The sequence below is a fragment of the Hemicordylus capensis genome, chromosome 1 (assembly GCF_027244095.1).
Source record: "Hemicordylus capensis ecotype Gifberg chromosome 1, rHemCap1.1.pri, whole genome shotgun sequence".
Taxonomy (NCBI): domain Eukaryota; kingdom Metazoa; phylum Chordata; class Lepidosauria; order Squamata; family Cordylidae; genus Hemicordylus; species Hemicordylus capensis.
Window position 1 is genome coordinate 4,986,012 of NC_069657.1, and position 20,020 is coordinate 5,006,031.

At 47.4% G+C, this 20,020-nt stretch overlaps 3 protein-coding genes across 13 annotated transcripts in view; 2 read left to right on the top strand and 1 right to left on the bottom strand.

Annotated features, from left to right (window-relative positions):
- The window catches only part of CDKL1 (cyclin dependent kinase like 1), a 37,144-nt gene extending 30,045 nt beyond the window's left edge, over positions 1 to 7,099 (top strand). Inside the window, exon 10 of the mRNA XM_053254486.1 lies at positions 1 to 7,099. Coding sequence (XP_053110461.1) covers positions 1 to 108 — 108 coding nt within the window. The 3' untranslated portion in view covers positions 109 to 7,099.
- Positions 4,573 to 10,586, bottom strand: DMAC2L (distal membrane arm assembly component 2 like). 5 transcript variants are annotated; one of them, XM_053254518.1, is made up of 5 exons: positions 10,457 to 10,586; positions 8,902 to 9,015; positions 7,202 to 7,410; positions 5,906 to 6,077; positions 4,573 to 4,800 (listed from the first exon to the last, which is right to left on the bottom strand). In XM_053254518.1, the coding sequence occupies exons 2-5, from the start codon at positions 9,006 to 9,008 to the stop codon at positions 4,686 to 4,688; spliced, it is 603 nt and encodes a 200-aa protein (XP_053110493.1). In that variant the 5' UTR covers positions 9,009 to 9,015; positions 10,457 to 10,586; the 3' UTR covers positions 4,573 to 4,685. The 5 variants fall into 5 exon arrangements, with proteins under 5 accessions (XP_053110493.1, XP_053110500.1, XP_053110473.1 ...); XM_053254525.1 differs by lacking the exon at positions 10,457 to 10,586 and adding an exon at positions 10,141 to 10,253; XM_053254498.1 differs by lacking the exon at positions 10,457 to 10,586 and adding an exon at positions 10,078 to 10,225.
- L2HGDH (L-2-hydroxyglutarate dehydrogenase) overlaps positions 9,727 to 20,020 on the top strand; it is a 23,760-nt gene continuing 13,466 nt past the window's right edge. For 3 of the 7 annotated variants that reach the window (XM_053254413.1, XM_053254435.1, XM_053254457.1), the window contains exons 1-6: positions 10,230 to 10,363; positions 13,374 to 13,489; positions 14,954 to 15,105; positions 15,418 to 15,549; positions 17,185 to 17,347; positions 18,830 to 18,864. In XM_053254413.1, the coding sequence (XP_053110388.1) occupies positions 10,254 to 10,363; positions 13,374 to 13,489; positions 14,954 to 15,105; positions 15,418 to 15,549; positions 17,185 to 17,347; positions 18,830 to 18,864 (708 nt within the window). In that variant the 5' untranslated portion in view covers positions 10,230 to 10,253. Of the gene's footprint in view, positions 10,364 to 10,571; positions 10,693 to 13,373; positions 13,490 to 14,953; positions 15,106 to 15,417; positions 15,550 to 17,184; positions 17,348 to 18,829; positions 18,865 to 20,020 lie in introns of those variants that run through there. The other 4 variants (XM_053254424.1, XM_053254473.1, XM_053254463.1 and 1 more) reach the window with 4 other exon arrangements.

Sequence of the window (20,020 nt, forward strand, 5' to 3'; positions counted from 1 at the left end):
TTACAGTACCTGCCCCAGTTAACCAACAGTAACATTTTACCTGCTTTGGATACCAAGAAGTACTACTGCAGCACAAGAAAGCTGAATTACCGTTTCCCCAACATCTAACAGGGAAATGTTTCAGCTAAGCCAGATTTGCTGTTGTCTGCATCTTTCCAGCCTTGAAGTGGGCTTGAAAAGAGAAACTGAACACTGTGATGCTGTACACTGAAGTGAGCCACTGAAGAAATGCATGGAGTTGCTACTTAAAAACTGCAAACCTTTGAAAGAAAATCTCTGCAGAGAAAGAATCATCCAGTGGCTTGGAGTTGCTTATAGGTCAACAGGAAATGCATCTATTTGAGATTTTGGGACTGAAAAATGGTTATGACTGTATATGTGGTTGTGTTTAGGGTGGTTAAGAGATTGTGCTTTTTACAATGTGGGACAGCAACCATTTGTGACTACTATGGGAGTAGTCTGTATGTGTGGGGATGCAACTATGCCAAATCTTATTCACAAAAGCCCATTGTGTCAAAGCAGAGAACCTTTGTTCTTGTTTTATATATTTAGTTCAACTTGCTGATCCTACAAATGTCTGCATGCGCTGGGAGTGTGGAAAAACTGTGATGGCTCCCAACCTTGATATGCCAAACGCCATTGTGTCTGGGAATGATGGGCATTGTGGCCCAAGCACATCTGGGACCCAAAGTTGGGAACCCCTGGCTAAGAGAATGCAAGGCAGGAAGTCCAAAGTTTTCACCATGGCCACACATTCACTAGGTGTCCTTAGACAAGCTACCGGATTATTATTTAAATTAGAACTTCTTCTTAAAAAAACAAAAATCTAAAGAAAAAGTCTATCTTAAAAATAATGTGGTTTTAAATGAAAACTGAATTTAATAGGAACATAAGAACAGCCCTGCTGGATCAGGCCCAAGGAAGCCCATGTACTCCAGCATCCTGTTTCACACAGTGGCCCACCAGATGCCCCTGGAGAGCCCACAGGCAAGAGGTAAGGGCATGCCCTCCCTCCTGCTGTTACTCCCCTGCAACTGGTAGAGGCATCCTGCCTTTCAGGCTGGAGGTGGCCTATAGCCCTCCAACTAGTAGCCGTTGACAGACCTCTCCTCCATGAAGTTATCCAAACCCCTCTTAAAGCCATCCAGGTGGTTGGCTGTCACCACATCTTGTGGCAGAGAATTCCACACGTTGATTATGCGTTGTGTGAAAAAGTGCTTCTGTTTGTTGGTCCTAGATTTCCTGGCAATCAATTTTATGGGATGACCCCTGGTGCTAGTGTTATGGGAGAGGGAGAAGAATTTCTCCCTATCCACTTTCTCCACACCATTTATAGACCTCTATCATGTCTCCCTACAGTCATCTTTGTTCTAAACTAAATAGCCCCAGGTGTTTAATCAATTTAAAATTACATCTCCTCTTCTTAAAAAAACAAATCTAAAGAGAAAGTCTCTCTTTAAAATAATGTGGTTTTAATTGAAAACTGAATTTAATAGAAACATGTTGGTTATGATTCAGCAGAGTTTTGTGTCACCATGAAGATTAACAAATTCATTGAGGCATAAGCTGTTGTGGACTGGAGAAAATGTTGTAAACAGTAGGAACGCTTCATGCATAAAAAGGAGCAGGCCACAGGCCACAAAAGCTGATCCTTCACTAAGCATGTGAGTCTTCTGCAGGAAGAAGAACCAAGCGACTTGTGGCACTCTGAAAACTAACAGGCCTACCCCAAATTGTTACTCATTGTTCAGATTTAAGAGATTGACTTTCAAACATATTAAGTTACAGGCTGTTCTTTTGAGTAAACAAGGAACCATATGGTGGGGGGGGGGGTTTACTTCTGAGGTTTAACATTATAAAACTAAGTCCTGTTTTGTTTCTTGTGGACTTCATTCCGGATTGAGGGTCTAGCAAGTCATGACAGGTGCTGCTAGGATCCACGGGATGCCATTCTGTGTCTCACCAGGATCATTTACAGAGCCTGTACAGTTGATCTTGTATTCCTGTTTTATGCCCTTCAATTACCCGAGCTCTGGAACGCATTCAGTCTCAAATTATGAATATTTATGACTCCTACTAACCGGATAGCATGGCTATTTATTTTCCATCTCATGGAGGAGCCGTTTTGTCAGGTAACTTACCTGCCCTTGCTGCTTGCAGCCTCATTCCATGCCTGTTTACTCAGAAGTAAGCCCCCTTCCACAGAAGCACACACACAGTTACAGCCTCAACATATATGACCATGCTTAGTATCTTTGTATGCATATGGAGACAGTCACATGGAAATCTATTTCTGAGCAGATTACAATTCTGCAGTCCATGTGGTTTACATAACCAAAGATTTCTTACACCTCTTATGTTGAATGTAAGTTCTGTTGGTTGCAGTTGCAAACCAATGGGTTCCAACTGTTACAGCAAGCAGGAAGTAGGCATGCTTCTTCAAGACATCTCTGAATTCTAAAATGGGAAACTTGATTTCCAATGCTCTCTTCTTTCTTAATGATCTAGAATTTGATATAAATTCATGGAAGCCACCCAAATGGGTAAGCTGCCCCCCCATGTGCTTTGGGTGCAGTCCCATCAGCAATATGGGGCTACTGACACAGGCGTACCTTTCAGGCCTGTCCAGGTAATGTCTTCGAAGTGCTTTGAACAACTTTAGTGTGTGCATATAAACTCTAGAGAAGCAATATTTGGAATTCCATGTCCTTTCAACAAGATGATTTGCATTTGTGTTGTGCTTGGACGATCAGCCCTCTTCAAAATTACTTGAGATAATTCATACAAGTTGTAGCCAAGTTTTGCCAAGTTGATGGGAAAGGATTGCCAGTTTTTGCTTGGTGTAAACTGCTGTCTGTAATACTTGTGTATAGATTAGTGCAAGGGTTCCTTTGGGTCTCTAGATGTTGTTGGACTTCACCTCCCATAACGGGAACTGAAGTCCAACATTTTGAGATCGTTGAGAGCCCTTGAATTATGTAGCTCATCCTTTTAACTGATCCTGCTGTCTAAATGTTAGCTTATATTTGGTCATAAAGATCATGAACTTAAGGCAAGAGTTTAACCTTTTTGCACCAACAGACCTCCAGATCCTCAAGTATTATTCATGGACCTTCATTCCCTTGTCTGTCTATCTAATCGCTCCAGTAGAAATTAGAGGGAAGAAACCAAGTACTCAGGATAGTTATTTTCAAGAACTTTATTCTGGCACACCAAGAAGCAAATTAAACCTAGTATAGCAAAGATTTCCCATGGACCCCAGGTTAAGAACCTGTGTTTTAAGGGATCTGCTTAAATTCTCTGCTGGCAGGATTGCTGGGGCCTGTTCAGACAATTCTCTTCATAGACTGAATGAATACAGTGCGTGTGGCAGGGGAGAGAAGAAGATGGTGCTTGCCAGCACCGCCTACTGTACATCCATTACACTGCTTTGAAGGACCAGCAAGTGGCCTGCCAGTGGAGGTCAGTAGGCGTGATCCCGCTCCCCTCCCCCTGCTCAACAGCATGAGGGGATTATCTGAAACTGCTGAGAAGCAGTCATGCATTCATACTATCCATTAGGGTGCAATTCAAAATATAACTGGTGTAGCCAGTTAGATAATAATGTTCACATATGACAACACTGTGTATGGGTAACGCCCAACTTGCATTTTTGTAATGGACTAAATACTTCATGTCACTTGCATCCTGAGCACTGTCCCAGTTGTAACTCCTTACAAATACTGTTCTTGTAGAATTAAAATAGAGAACACAATTTTCTGGTGTGTGTCCCCCCCACTCCAGCTGCTGTAATCTGAATTAGAAAATTTTCCAAATGTGATCATATTTGATTTTAAATGTGATATGCTTCATGTGAATGTGAAAACTAGCAGGAGAAAAGGCGGGCAGGCATTCTTTCGAATTTGCCACTCTGTACTCAAGTGTGCAAGTGTGAGATCCATTTGAAGAAACTGGAACCCCCTTGCCCCCCCAGCACGCGAACTCCTATGTAATGTCACCTCCATCTTCCATGAATCCATGAATCCTTTGGCCCTTAAGCTTAATATGTGCGCCTGCATTTGTTCCCATTTATCCTGCTAACCGATACCTCCCTCGTGTTAGATTGTTACACTCCTCTGGGCAGGAATGTGTGTCTGTCTTGCTAAAAAGTGATCCAGCAGGCCTGAAATGTCCTCTGATAGGATGCAGAAAGCCAACCTTCATTAATGTTTTAAGATGGTATAAGAAGTCTCCTTTGGAAGCTAGTTCATGATATTTCTCTCAGACAAAATCTAATTATGCCTTCTCCTGCTAGAATGTTTTGTAACACAGTCAAGGTCTCCAGCCACAAGAGAGCTCTTTCAGAAAGTGGCTTCACTTCCTAAGGAATTCCTGCCTCTCACTGAGAGCACCATTATCTCATATGGGATGGCCCTTAACTTGAGGGCATGCACAGATCTGTAGCACCTCCGGTTAAATGGCTCTGAAGTAGAAGCGCCCGGAAAGGCCTCTAGCCTGAGACGCCACAGAACTGCTGCCGTCACCATGCATATTCAGGGCAGTATCTAGACTGAAAGCCATGAAACAAGTTAGTCATGACTAACTTAAGCCCCTTTAATTTCAATGGGTCATGACGACCAACCATAAAGCAGTTCTTCATATTCATACACATAAATACAATAAAGCCAAATAACGTGGTGATGCCTTTATGCCAAGTCTAATTCCAGCTCCAGGGAGGGCATTGATTTCTTAAGGATCTGTGCAGTGGATTCCTTCTCTTGAATCCCAGGTAGGTCGCTCAGGAACAAATATTCCAGATTACTGCAGAAGAAAAGAAGACTAAACTGAGCAAAACAGTTGCAGACTTATTTAAGGCAAAAGGCGGTCCGTTTAAAAAGGCACATGTAAATATATAGGAGGATAGCCCAGTGGCTTTCCCTACTGGAAAAATCTATGAGAAACATACTTTTCATAACAGGTGCATTAAGCCTGGGTGTACATTGTCACACATGGTTTCAAACTTGCATATTTAAAGGCTCACACATTTAACCAAATTCACAGCCAGGCTACAACCTCAATCATTTTAAAATGTGTCTCCCCTTCTGTAGCAATGCCCTGTGTTACCTTCCCTTTATTCGCTGAGGCTGGTAAACCATAGAAATGAGGTTGCCTTTACTCACAGTAGACGAGGTTACTCTACGAGGAGAATGAGAGCACCCACGCTGGCCTCTCATGCTGGCCACGAGGGGCATTTCTCTGTCACAACATGATTTTAGGCCAGTTCCATTCTTTATACCAGGGGTGCACAACTCAAGTGTCCCAGTGGGACAGAAACAACAATGACGATGTATGGGGGTGGGGGGCACTGATTATTGCAGTAACACTAATTAGAAAGATAAATATTAAAGCAATTACTAGTTAGTTGTGTCCTTCCCTTCCCCCATGGGCCCACAATTTTAACCAGGGATAGAAAATAAGCTCTGTCCTTGCTCATTTAGTGAGCACCTGACTGTTCCAGCCCCACACAAATGCCAAATTTTGGGGCTCCTGCTGTTGCTGGCCACCTGGGCCATCAAAAATGTCCCCGTGGGCCTCATGTTGTGCAGGGCTGCTTTATACGGATGTTCCTTGACAACACACAGTCTTCTCTGGAGGCCCTGACCCAACTGAAGTTGCCAGCTGCCTGTGTTCCCTCTAACAGAGATTCCCAGATATTGTTGACTACAACTCCCACAATCCCCAGGCAAAAGCCATTGCAGCTGGCAATTCTGGGAGCTGTCAACATCTGGGAATCTCGGTTAGAGCAAACACTGCCAGCTGCATGTACAGATCTGTATTTTTGTGTGGCCTGACTGTGGGAAACGCCATGTATAAGCAAATGCATTTTCTATGTGAAAAGTAGAGTTTTCCTTAGGAACTCACATACCTGAGCTTATGCAATGCAATGATGCCTTTGTCTGTGATGTTCCCACAAGAAATTATCCACAAGCGCAGCAGACTTTGCTGCAGGTTTTGAGTCTCACTGAGCCGTTGCAAGCACTCGTCCTGGAGATACATGCACTTGGAAAACTTGATTTCCTCCACGTGTTGTAGGCCATCTTAAGCAAGAGCATAACATCTGTTTCAGAAGGAACACACTGCAGTCTGGCTGTATTCAACTGTCAGCCATATATGGTTTCTACAGAATGCTCTCTACAAGCAGAACAATATTTGGGGGGAGGCAAATGCATATGTGGGGCAGGGCCTTCTCTAGAGCAGCCCCCAGGCTTTGGAACCCTCTCTCCTAGGAGGTCCTTGCTTCTTCCTCTCACCCAACATTCAGGCAGCTACAATGCACACAACTTGGCTCTTACACCATGCCTTTGGGACTGGTTGAGTTGGACTCTGTGGATGTGGTTTTATACAGCTTTTATTCTGTTTTTATTATACTGACAGTCAGTTGAGGGCTGTGGCAAAAGATGGCTGATATATTTAAAAACAAATGATTTATTCATTCAAGCCTCTTTATGTAACAAGAAGTAATAAAAAGAGACGCACTGCACTGGCTGTCGATAAGTTTCCGGGCAAAGTACAAGGTGCTGGTTATAACCTATAAAGCCCTAAACAGCTTAGGCCCTGGGTATTGAAGAGAATGTCATCTTCACTAGGAGCCCCATCGCCCATTGAGATAATCTAGAGAGGTCCGTCTGCAGCTGCCACGGGTTCATCTGGTGGATACACAGGGACAGGCCTTCTCTGTTGCTGCCCAAGACTCTGGAACGTGCTCTCTGCTGAACCAAGAGCCTCCCCAGCTCTGAAAGCTTTAAAAAAGTATTTAAAGATGCATTTATTCACCCAAGCTTTATTAGAATTGTGGTTTTTAACTTGGCAAAGAGGCACCTTTTAACATGGTGATTCTCTTTATTTAGCGGGGGAGAGTAACTGGCCCTCTCCACCCCCAGGACAGGACCTCCAATGACTGTTGCTGGTGTGTGTCTTAAGTTTCTTTTTAGATTGTGAACCCTTTGGGGACAGAGATCCATCTTACTTATGTATTATTTCTTTGTGTAAACCGCCCTGAGCCATTTTTGGAAGGGCGGTACAGAAATCGAAAAAATAAATAAATAATATATAAACTGTTTTAATGTGTTAATTTTTGTTTTATGTTGTTGTAAACCACCCAGAGATGTATGTTTGGGGTGGTAGACATATAAATAAAGCTGCTTTAGATTCAGCTACTTACCAAAATAATCAAATCCTTTGTACATGATGCACGATTCTGTGGCATTAATGGCTTGTATCTTGTATTTCCCTAGTGGCCCTGAAGGTAGCCCATTGTAATCCTGCTGCCATTTGTCATAGCCCTGGTAACGCACCGTCGCCCCACACCGGAGAAGCCATTCTGAGGCCGCTCTGTCTGGGCCAACATCTTGGATCCGTTCATGATCTACCCTGTCAACAAGGAGGCCGAATGAGTTCCTTCTGCAACATGCATCACGCTCAAACAGCAGCAGCAGCAGCAAGAATGGGCACCACCACGGCTCAGTGCCAGGGCTTCTGCTTTGTAAGCAGAAGGTCCCAGATGCCACCTCAGATAAAAAGGCCTGCAAGGACCAGGCCTGGCAAAGCTCTCTAGCTGACACTGTGGGAGAGCTGCTGCCAGTCAGAGTAGGCAACCCTGGCCTAGATAAACCAGTGCCTGACTCCATATGAGGCAGCTTCATGTTCTCATAGAAGCACTTTTATCTCACCCCTAAATCAGGCATTGAAGAAGATCAGAGAGGAAAACATTTTAAAAGGCCAAATTGCCCCTCCCTTCTTGTGCAACACAATGTTCTTCCACAAACGCAACTTTAGTCTGAATCTGTTTTTTTCTAGGACTGTGAGCCCTTTAGGGACAAGGAACCATTTCTTTTTTCATTTCTTTTGGTTTGTAAACTACTTTGAGAACTTGTTAGTTGAGAAGCAGTACATATCTATTGTTAATAGTAATAATAATACCACATACTTCCTCTCTGAACTTGTAGATGGCCCTGCATGCAAGCTAAGACCTTGAAGTAAATGAGGAGTTCCACTCCAGTTCTGGTAACCCCGCAGACCGAGCGTCCATATCACCTTACATCATCTCAAGACACAAAGACGTTGTCAGGGGAGGCAGTTCACTTGTTCAGCTGTGGCATCAAGTGATGTCATTAAGATACATCGATAAGTTTTATTTTATTTTGTACCTTTATCTTTGTCTTGTTGTTTTTGATATACATACATTAAATCAGGGGTTCTTAAACTTGGATCCCCATATCCTGTTGCAGGGAGGGAGGAAAATATCAAAATATCAATAAACTGGCCTGGTTGAACTGACCACTCATTTCTTTTAAAAGAAGGTGTCTGGGACCTTGAACTAGACCAGGACCATGGTGCTGGGGGGAGAGAAGTTTAGCCTGAAGTATCTTCCCCAATGTATATCGGAATGCAAAATTAGATTATTTTCAGAAGCAACAGTTAAGTAGTTTTCACCATCTTTCTACAACAGCCAGAATACACATCCGTTCTGAAAATGGCGCTTTTCTACAAAAATGATATATTCTAGACAAAAAACCAATCTTAGGGCATGTCCACATTATGAATTTAAACCAGTCCCACTGCAATAGCTCCAGCCAAGGAACCATGAGAATCACCGTTCCATGACAGGCCTGGAGAACCCCAAAGGAAGACTCGCTTTCATAGTACTACAATTCTCAAGGTTCTTTGGAGAAAGCCATGCTAGCCAGCTTGAGTTTATTTTGTATAGAAGGGTGAGATGTAAATCCTAATATAAGGTAAATAAATAAATGATAGTTAAATCAGTATGAAAATGGTTTGAATCTGTAGTGAAGAGGTCTGCTCTTTTAGCATTAGCATCCTTAATGTGAAAACCCCTGTAATTATTGCTGTCCATGGCCTTACTTGTTAAAAACTGCATTCAGCCATCCCCAGAAGTGCCTACGAGTATCACACAGGACCAGCTGCTTCAATCTGCCAGCTTGGCGGGTCAGACTTTCAACCAGCATCATGCAGCTTCTAAAAGAGAGAGTTTACAGCCTTCTATCATTATAAAGTCCAAGCACCCTATTCATTATATACAGTGTTCCCTCTAACAGGGATTCCCAGATGTTGTTGACTACAGCTCCCAGCATTCCCAGCTGCAAAGGCCTTTGGCTGGGGATTATGGAAGTTGTAGTCAACAACACCTGGGGATCCCTACTAGAGGGAACACTGATCATATAAGCAATACAATTACCCTTTCCACAGGAAATCTGACATGGAGAACCTAACTAGTGAAGGGTAAAATCTGACACAATTTCAGATAATTCTGATGAAGAATGGCTGAGCTATAACAGTGCTAGAAGCCTGCTGTGAACCAGACGCCCCCAAACTATTCACAACTTTCTCTTTCTGTCTCCCAAAAAACATATTTGAAATTTCTCCCTTTGGCAACTCAGCTGGGGCTGGAGGGCGGCTGCCCCCCAACCTCTTCGCCCGGGAGGGAGTGTGTGCTGGCTGCAGTGGCAAAACCCGGGGCCCTCCCGAGTCAGTTCACACACACGCACGCACCCTGCGGAGGCCCACGCTGGCCTGGCCTGGGGGCGAGGGGTGGTGGTGGTGGTGGTGGCGGCGGCTCTCCTTCCCTGGCCGCCCGGGGTGCAAATGGCCCCGGGGCCCCCTTTCTAGTATTATCATCTACGCAGGGAGGGGCGGGGCGTGCAGGGGGAGGGCCTCAGAGTCCAGAGGGCCGCCCCCGCCCCCGCCGCTGTGCCCCCCGCAGCAAGCAAGCAGCGGCAGCCAACAGCCGCCAGGCCAGCGGAGGCGGCTCCCCCCTCCCAGCCCTCCGGCGCCGATGTTGTCGGCCTACAGGTCCCCTCACCCCTGGCGATTGGCCGCTGTGGCTGGGGATTGTGGGAGTTGTAGTTCAAAAACAGCGCGGGGGCGGGGGCGCCTTAGCTGAGCAGGCCTAGGAGGCTCCAGACCCCCATTGGGCGGGCGGGGGGGGGGCTGGCGTGCCCACCGCCCCCTTCCTCGGCACCCCCCCTCCGCCGGCCCCCCCCGGGCGCCTGAGAGGGAGGCGTGGCGGCTGCTGCTCACCTCGGGCGCGGCAGGGGACGAGAGCGGGGCTGCCGCCGCCGCCGCCGCCTGGCGCAATCTTACCCCGGGCCGGGCCGCTGCCGCCTCCTCCTCCTCCCCCGCCGTCATCCTCGCCGCCCTTGTTGGGCCTGTGGAGGGCGCGGAAGGGGGAGGAGCGCACCACCCAGCCCGGCCTGATGGCGCCCCTGCTGCTGCTGCTGCCGGTGCGGGCCTGGCGCTGCTGCCGCCGCCGCGGGGCGACGGGAGCTGGGCCCAGCGGGCGGCCCCTGAGCAGCAGCAGCAAGAGGTGAGGGGCGCCGCAGCCTTCCCCGCCCTCCTCCTCCTCCTCCTCCCCCCGTGGTGGGGGCTGGCCTGGCCTGGCCTGGGCCGCGGCACTGACCCGAAGCCCTCGCCGCCTGGAGCGGCCCCCCGGGGGTGGTCGGCCGGCAGGTGGTGGGTTCTGCTCCCCACAAGGGCGGCGGCGTCTTCCTCCCTCCTGAGTGTGTTCCGCAGCAATGATTGCTGCTGCTGCTGCCTGCCAGGCTGAAACCCAACAGGCGCTGCTGACCGCCGCCCCCCCCCCCGAAAGAGCAGGGCCAGGTGAACTTCAGCCTGTGGACACTCCTCCTTGTGGTGGTTAGTCCTGTTCAGACATGATGCTGAATGCGAGCTCCCATTCGGGGGCACCTGGGGGCACTGCAGGCACCTGGACACCCACCTGCCTGTTTCTGCACAGGTCTTCGTCTTACCAAGGAGCTTGGGTACAGGCCCCCTCAAGTGCCGCAGGGCGCAGATAGCACGTGTAGTCCCGTACACGTGTTGAATATAAAAATATGCAAATGGCTCTGTGTGTGTGTGTGTGTGTGTGTGTGTGTACACATAATGTTTGAATAGCGCCCACCCCACCCTCTGGTCCCAGGCAGCAATGAAGCTGGGAAGGCTTTCCCCATCATTTTATCTTCATACCAGAAAAAGCTTCACTTGACAAAGTTTTGGATGGCTGTCAGAAACGGGAGCACAGGCACGTTAAAGGCATGCAGGGGCCCTGCCAGAATAACTGGGTGGTCGCCTCACTAGAGACCCTGGAAAAAGTCTAAGTCAAGAGGCCCGTTCATATATTATGTTCAAGACTCATGCAACAAATGTACACAGGTATAGATCTGTACCCAGGTACAGTCACTCACAGGTTATGTTGAACACAAGTACAGAAGTATACTTTCTATCTGTATCATGCATTTGAAGGGCCTGTATCTAGGTTCACTTTTAAAATGAACACAGGTACAGTCATTCACACAAACACATGTACAAATGTACAGACATCTGTACACTCGTACAGCATAATGTCTGAATTGGGCTGTAGTCACTCTTATTTGCAGTCAGACACCTGGGCAGAACATACATTCACTTAGGAATTGAAAGGGTCAAGAAAGAAAAGTCTAGCTCATAATATAAAAGTTCTAATATACTCATTATTGATTGATTATGATGCTACAGTTACCATTTCTTTGTTGCTGGCAAAGCTCCAGTGTGCCTTTAAAGGTGACTTTTACAGCTAGAAGTTAACAGGTGCATTTCTCCTGGCAAGGTGATCCTTCGATGGGAAACTTGTTGAATAGCTGCCCATCCAGTAGTGGTTGAATGGGCGGATAGAACAGTTCTATGCAGTTCATGAGCTAAAAACCTCCCCATAAAGGGAGATTTTTACATACATCTCCATAAAGCTTTACCTGCTGATTCCTGTATACCTGCAAAGGTGGGGGTGGTTCTGGCCAGCTGGCAGCCATATTTGCCATATGGTCCTGTTCAGAGTCTTTGAGGTCATTTTGCAACAGGAGGCTGTGTGCTGTAGTGGTTAGAGTGTTGGACTAGGACCAGGGAGACCTGAGTTCAAATCCCCATTCAGCTATGAAACACTGGGTGAGTCTGGACCAGTCATTTATCTCTCAGCCTAACCTACCGCACAGGGTTGTTGTGACAGTAAAAATAGCCATGTATGTACACTGCTCTGGACTTCTTGGAGGAAGAGCGGGATATAAATATAGTAAGCAAGTAAAATGAATAATTTTTGAATAATGAATAATGTAAGCAAGTAAAATGAACAATTTAAGGTAATTAAATTGTTCCTGGACTACTATTTCAGACTACAGGTAAATAACTGCATAACTGAATGTCTGTTAAACAATCAGTCCCTGGAAATATATAAAACTAGCTTTCTTAGAGAGCATGGCATCTCATTTTCTGTGTGCAGGGTGATTTTAATGTGATTTTTATTGTGCTGTCATGTGATCCCCCCCCCTTACTGTCTAAAGTGATACAATCCTCCTTTCACCATCTGATGACAACTAGTTTCCCAACAAACTTTTGCTTGTTGACATCTTGCTGCCATTTCACTCTTTCTGGCAAGTTATTTGGTACTGAGGTTTTATCTGTTTTATTATCCTTATTGTTTTTATTGTATTTGACAAATTTTTAACTTTTACATTTCTTTGAATGTGCAAGTAGAAAAGTGGTTTAGAAATTGAATAAGTAAATCATGTTGCGGTAGACAGATCAATAATCTGACAGCTTCATATGTTCAGAAAAAACATAGTTGAGAAAACAGCCCAAAACTGTCCTTAAAAGGAGCTTTTTATAGTTTTTAGACCAGGTAGCAGGATTCAAAACAGATTTCAAGACAGATTTCCAACTTTTGGAACCTACCAGATTCTGTGGCCGATCCTTCACACTAGGCCAGGAGTTCTCAAACCTAGGTCCCCGCATGCTGTTGGACTACAATTCCCACCTTCAACCATCGTGGCAGGTTATGATAGGAATTGTAGTCCAACAAATCTGGGGACCCAAGTTTGAGAACCTCGGCCAGAGGGCATGGTTCCGTACCTGAGAGGATGAGAGTCATATCAGCAGGGTGGTCTACTTCCACTTATCATTTATTTCTTTGAATTACTATTCCACCAAAGCTCAAGGGCTCAGGACATAAAATCCTTTGTTTGTTTGTTTCATTTTTAGCTCTCTGTTCTCCAAGGAACTCAGGGCAGCATATATGGTCTTCCGCACATCTCAGTAGGGTAGTTTAGGCTGAGAAGAGTGACTGGTCCAAGGTCATGAGTGAGTTTCATGGATGAGCAAGGACTCAGACCTAGCTAGCTCTCCCCAGTCCTATTCCAATGCTCTGGCTCTCTTATGAATTTACTTCTGGAATGGGGCATTGTTACTGAAATGGAGATGTAAATAATTCCGAAATTTTCTGATACTCACTGAAACAACCTCTTTGCAAGCAGATGGCTTGAAAAAGTTCTTTTCAAACTTTTTTTTAATAGTACCTTTGATGTCGCTGTTATTGGGGCTGGCATCGTGGGGCTGGCATCGGCCAGGGAACTCATCCTGCGGCATCCATCCCTCACTTTTGGAGTGCTGGAGAAGGAGAAGGAACTGGGTATGACGCCTGCTTGTGATACTCTACCCGACTTGGAGAAAGTGGCTCACAGCCTTACGTATTATTTTCACTCACGTATTTTTATTTCCAGGTGCCCAGTCTTCCAGATTTGGGTTGCAATTCTAAAGACACTTTCTAGAGAATAAGTCACATTGGACTCAAAGGAGTTACTGCTGAGTGAACACGTTCAGGATTATGTTGTTATTTTTTAAGGGAGGACATGTCCTAAAGGGCCAAGTTGGTCCTATATTTTATACAGATAGATAAATAAAATGCATATTAAAATTAGTTCAGTTGGGCACAATCCCTCAGGAACGTCTACTGTGCAAGGCCAGTTTTACAAGACTCCCATTTGTGTGAATAGGACTGCCTGGCTCCTTCATCCTCTGGCTCCGATGGCTGTTGAATTACAAACGGGTCACTTTCTAGTATTAGGGGTGTGCAAGGAACCGGTTCCGTGCACACTCAGGAGGTGTGTGTGGGGGGTAACTTTAAGGTGTGGGGAGGGTGCCTTTGCCTCCCCCACCCCGCACGCTTCCATCCCTGGCGCTGCTGGCACAGGGCAGTTGTGTACCCTCTTGCTGCCCCGGTCAGCATAAAACCGGACGTGGAGTGCGTGCGCGCCACTTCTGGTATTATGGTGACCGGGGTGGCAAGAGGGAAAATAGCCAGCCCATGCCAGTGATGTTGTTGTTGTATTCCATTTCTATACTGCCCTTCCAAAAATGGCTCAGATAAATAATAAATAAATAAGATGGATCCCTGTCCCCAAAGGGCTCACAATGTAAAAAGAAACATAAGCTAGACACCAGCAACAGTCCCTGGAGGTCCTGTGCTGGGGGTGAAGAGGGCCAGTTACTCTCCCCCTGCTAAATAAAGAGACTCACCATGTTAAAAGGTGCCTCTTTGCCCAGTTAGCAGGGAGGGAGAAGTGTGGCGGGGAAGGTAAGTACACCCTCCCTGTGCCTTAAAGAGACGCCCTCCCAGATTTGTACGAAACCGGTTCTGTGCACACCCCTAGCAAGGATGCCCTGTTGCAGCAGGCCATCACTCGTCTGGAACACAAGCTCTCAGTTTAGTGCAACATCCTTTCACGAGTGCAGCATGACTCTACGTGTCAGTCACAGACTTTTGCCACAGCACACTCGAACAGAATGTCTCCTCATTCTGGGTCACCTAGAAAACTAGCGTGTCAGAAAGAAGGCGAGAGGAGACCTCTTCTCCCTGACGTGCTAGTTCTCTGTGTGCAAGGAGTTCCTCTTTGTATGGCAAAGCGCCTGTCATGAAAGCCACCATTTGCAGGCTTCAGGGTACAGCCCAGGCACAGGTGTACCCCCTCAGATTAGCATTAGGGCATTCAAACACCAGCTAGCAGAAAGAAGAAATATGGACATGGCCCTGTTAAGTTCCATGTGGCATGCCTATCCAGAGGTCGTCTGACGTATGGTGCATCTCTCTGTTTAGCTCTCCACCAGAGTGGACACAACAGTGGGGTCATTCACAGTGGGATCTACTACACGCCAGGATCACTAAAAGCAAAGCTGTGTGTGGAAGGTGCCGCCCTCTGCTATGAATACTGTGACCAAAAGGGAATTCCGTATAAACAGTGCGGCAAGGTATGGTAGGTGCTTCAGCTTCCCCTTTTTAATTTAAGCAACTCATACTATAACAGAGGGGTGTTTTGTGTGTGTGTGTGTGTGTGTGTGTGTGTGTGTGTGTGTGTGTGTGTGTGTGCTAAAGACCAATTCGCATAGCCTCTGCTCGGGCCTTCCTGCTGTTTTTCTTTTCAAGAGCACCAGCCTGAGCCAGAGTCTGGCCTTGGCAGCTCCGCCTGTTCCGGTCCCCCTGCCCCTGGTAGCTCTTCCATTGCATTTTTAGTCTGCGGTCCGGCCATTTCCCAGCGTGGGCTTTTCTTGTTCTGCCTGCAGCTAATTGTCGCAGCTGAGCAGGAAGACATTCCGAGGCTGAAAGCCCTGTACGCGAGAGGGCTGCAGAACCGTGTCCGGGGGCTACAACTGATCACCTCCAAAGAGATACAAGCCAAGGAGCCCTACTGCCGGGTAAGCTACCGCCTTCCTCTCCACACACCAGTGACCCACCCGAGAGTTGGTTTCCTTTAGAACAAAACCCCGGGCAGCTGTGGCCATCCAAAGTGACAAGCCCTGCGGAAGGGTGCCTGTGTGCCGAAGAGGCATGCCTGCCGCGGGCCAGCTGTGTTGCCCGATTGCCATTGCTCAGGGGTAGCTAACTCAGGTGGGCTAATGCCCAGGGGCCACACCGAGAGATGGCCAGTTGGGGTGAGAGGTAGGGAGTGGCGGTGGCAGGACCAGCAGTTAACGTCTAGAAATAGCCCTCTCCGCCCTTCCCCATGTGCGCCCCTTCCACTTCTTGCCTTGCCCAGGCTTTGTGTGGAAGGTGTTTGTTTGTTGGACTGCCCTGCTCTGCAGCTTCCTGTCTGCAACCAGAGCTCATTTGTGCTATTTGTTTCTCAGGCGTTAGAAGTCGCTGCAGCAGGGGTGGGCCTAGTATGAGGCGAGGGGAGGCGCCTGGAGCAGCAGATCTTCAGGGTGCTAGCCAGGTGGCAAAATGCCCTCCCCTGCCTCCCCCTGCTGCTCCCTGCCATGGGAGCAGCCCTTCTTCCCGGAACTAGGGCTCTGTTGGAGGGCTATAGGCCACCTCCAGCCTCCAAGGCAGGATGCCTCTGAGTACCAGTTGCAGGGGAGCAACAGCAGGAGAGAGAGGGCATGCCCCTTTCAGCTCCTGCCTGTAGGCTTCCAGCAGCATCTGGTGGGCCACTGTGTGAAACAGGATGCTGGACTAGATGAGCTTCCTGGGGCCTGATCTGTTCTTATGTTGGCAGAGCTGCTCCAAGGTAGCCCTCCAGCGTCACCTCCTCCTCTCCCAGTCTGCCAAAGGCAGAGGCTGGAGAAGGGAGCAGAAGGAAGTGGACTGGGCCAGGAGGATGCCGGCCTAGAGTCTCTCTGTGGGGATGCTCTACACTAGGGGTTCTCAGCGTTGGGTCTCCAGATGTTATTGGACTTCAGCTCCCATAATCCCCTGGCCCAGTGGCCTTTGGTTGGGAATTATGGAAGTCCAATAACACCTGGGGACCCAACGCTGAGAATCCCTGCTCTACACTCTCTCTCGCACTCTCTGACGGAAAGGGCTTTCTCCTTCCACTCCCTTCCCTGGCTTTCCAAAACCCAGGGCAGATTGGAGGCAGAGGGAGGAGAGAGGGAGGCTGGTCTCAGCTTGTGTTCTGCTGGGTGAAGTCAATGGGACAGGAGCGGCACGACGGGCTGGATTTGGTGTGTGTGCAGATGCGATGGGCCGGGCCGGGCCGGGGGTGGGGGTGGGGGTGGGGGTGGAAGGAGAGCGAGTGAGCGAGCGAGAGATTGGCTTGCCAGTGGGGATGCTTTGGTCACGCTAAAGCTCCCCATGGGTGGGGGAGGAGGCATATGGCTGCCCACCTCAGGCGTCGCAGGGACTTGGGCTGCCCACTGCTGCCCTCCAGCGCACATCTGGTCTCCTGGGGTTAAGTGGGGAGGGAAGCAGGCAGGCCTGAGGCTTCCACACTGGCCGCTGCTCTGCTGGCCCCCAACAGGGCATCTCCACTCCCCTGGTCTTGGAAGAGATGCATGTGGACAAGAACCCCATGGAAAGAGGGGTTGACCCAGCAGCGCCTGCCTTTTCAGGGCCTGATGGCACTGGACTCCCCCTACACTGGCATTGTGGACTACAAGCAGATCGCCCAGGCCTATGCTGCGGATTTCCAAGCAGCGGGAGGAGCCATCTTGACTGACTTTGAGGTGCACGACATGAAGGTGGCAAAGGAAAGTCCTGCTGAGAGTCAAGAAGGTGAAGGCTTTGTTTCTGTCCTCCCCCCACCCCCCCTTGCAGTTTTGCTCTTTATTGCAGCATGAAGTAATTTAACTGTATGGTCTTAGCAACCCCGAGAGAGGTCTGTGGTGGACCCACTTTGATTCAATGTTCTCACGTGGATTCATTCTACTTCTACTATTACTAAAGTAAAGTAAAGTGTGCCATCAAGTCGGTGTTGCCCACAGAGCCCTGTGGTTGTCTTAGGTAGAATTCAGGAGGGGTTGACCTTGGCCTCCTCCCGTGCAGTAGGAGATGATGCCTTTCCGCACCTTCCTGTATCGCTGCTGCCCGATATCGGTGCTTCTCATAGTCTGGGAAACATACCAGCGCACCGGCAACCTCTGACTTGCTAGTCAAGTCATTCTACTATTATTTATTCACCACTTTTCAACAAAAAAGTGGTTTAAACAGAAAAAGAAAAGAATAATAAGACGGTCCCCTGTTCCCAAAGGGCTCATAGTCTAAAAAGAAACACAAGGTAGATCCCAGCCACAGCTACTGGAGGGATGCTGTGCTGGGGATGGATGGGGCCACTTGCTCTCTCCTGCCTGCTTACTATAAAGAGAATCACTGCTTTGAAAGGTGCCTCTTTGCCCAGTTAGCAGGGGTGATTGTTGTTGAACGTTCCTAGGCAGAATTTCACATCAGAAGTAGTCTGTAGTCTAAATTTAAAAAGGACAGTAGCTGGAATATTTCATCAAACAAAGAAATTTCCGTTCCTTGCAGTGAAACAGAAAATCAGTGGTAAGTACTTTTTAAAATCCGGTAAAATAGCACTGCTTCTTGGCTTTAAAGCATTTCTCCGAAACATTTCTCTAAAATACCATCAAACAATGAAGTGTTACCTTTGACCACTTCAAAGTTTAGTATAAGGTATCATCCCACTATCTTTTGATATTTAGAAAATGTCTCCATCACAGTCTCCATTACAGTGGGGAGTGGGAGGGGGCTGAAAAGGGAGGGTCAAATGGTCCCCAGCTTTTCAGAAATCTGCCCCCTGAAGTTTGAAACTGTCTTATTGCAAACCTCAGAGGACAAGGCTTTGCTGGTATATGAGTTGGCCTAGGTCTTTGAATCTGCCTGATGGGTTTTTCTGTTTCACTCTGCTCTTAAGCTGATGACATACAGTACTGATTACTTGAAGTTTATGGGCTAAATGTATTAACTGGGTTCAAGAAAATCAAAGAGAAAAAGAAGGAATGTGGGCCCGCCATAGGCCCAAAGCATGCTCTAGAAGGCACCATGGAAGGAGTATAGGGTTACCCCCATATGGGTTCCATATAGGTTTGTCATTGACCCCAGGTTAGAAAGGAGAATGGATCCCCCAAGGCAATGTTCTGTGCCTTCCTGGGAGGCCCACTTCTTGCAAGAACCATTGGATTGGTTGGATCTAATGTTGTGCACCAGGAAGGCAACTGTTTCATAAACCACTTGATCATGTTATCTTATTCTTTATAGGGATAAAATACCCTGTCGTTGTTCGGAATTCAAAGGTAAGTTCAGGTCTTTTTCCCCCAAATGCACCATGTTTCATCTTTTTGTTTAAGGAAAGATGAAAATTTCTGGGTTAGCAATACAAACACATGACTTGATTACAAATACTGACCAACATCCTGACTAAATTTACTAGAGGAGACTAGAAGTGTGAGCACTGTAAGATCTTCCCCTCAGGGGATGGAGCCGCTCTGGGAAGAGCAGAAGGTTTCAAGTTCCCTCCCTGGCAGCATCTCCAAGATTGGGCGGAGAGAGACTCCTGCTTGCAACCTGGGAGAAGCTGCTGCCAGCCTGCGAAGACAATACTGAGCTAGATGGACTGATGGTCTGACTCAGTATATGACAGCTTCCTATGTTCCTAAGTCCTGTTGAAATTAAGCAGTCCTTATAGAGTCCCAAGCCCTGAGTAGTACTGTTGAGTCTCTTAGTCTGGTTTCCAGCCCCTGTTTTTGTCACCAGAACTGTTGAATGGAGAAAAACTTAAAGAGTTGTGAGGAACCTTAAGGTCTTTCTGTCCATCCAGTGTAGGAATCCCCTATAATATCCCTGACAGACAGCTGTCTGGCCTGTACCAATATGACGGATATTCATATACTGCTTTTCTACCAAAGTTCCTAAAGCGGTTTGTTTAAATAAATAGATAGATAGATAGGCTCCCTGTCCCCAAAGGGCTCACAATAATAATAAAAAAGAAACGTAAGAGAGAGACCAGCCAGCAACAGCCACTGGAGGGGTGCTGTGCTGGGGATGGATAGGGCCAGTTGCTCTCCCCCTGCTCAATAAAGAGAATCACCTCTTTAAAAGGTGCCTCTTTGTCAGCAGGGGATAGCTGAAAACCTCTGTTTGAAAACCCCCAGGGAAGAAAAGCCCACCGCTGCCCCAGGCAAACTGCTCCACTGCTGAACAGCTCTTTTAACAGCTGTTGGGAATAAAGTCATCTTTCTCATACAGACAGATGTTTGTTATTTCAGGCATCTTCACAACCATTTCCAAATGGCTCATATCAGAGATGACGTCTTTTGCAGAAAGCATGGCTACTCATAGATACTGTCTCCATTCAGCCATTGACTCTTCCACCCTCTGTCTCCTTATAGATCAATCACATTTCACCACAAGACTCGTAGCTAAAGCCGCTTCAGAGCAGGGTCTGGAAGT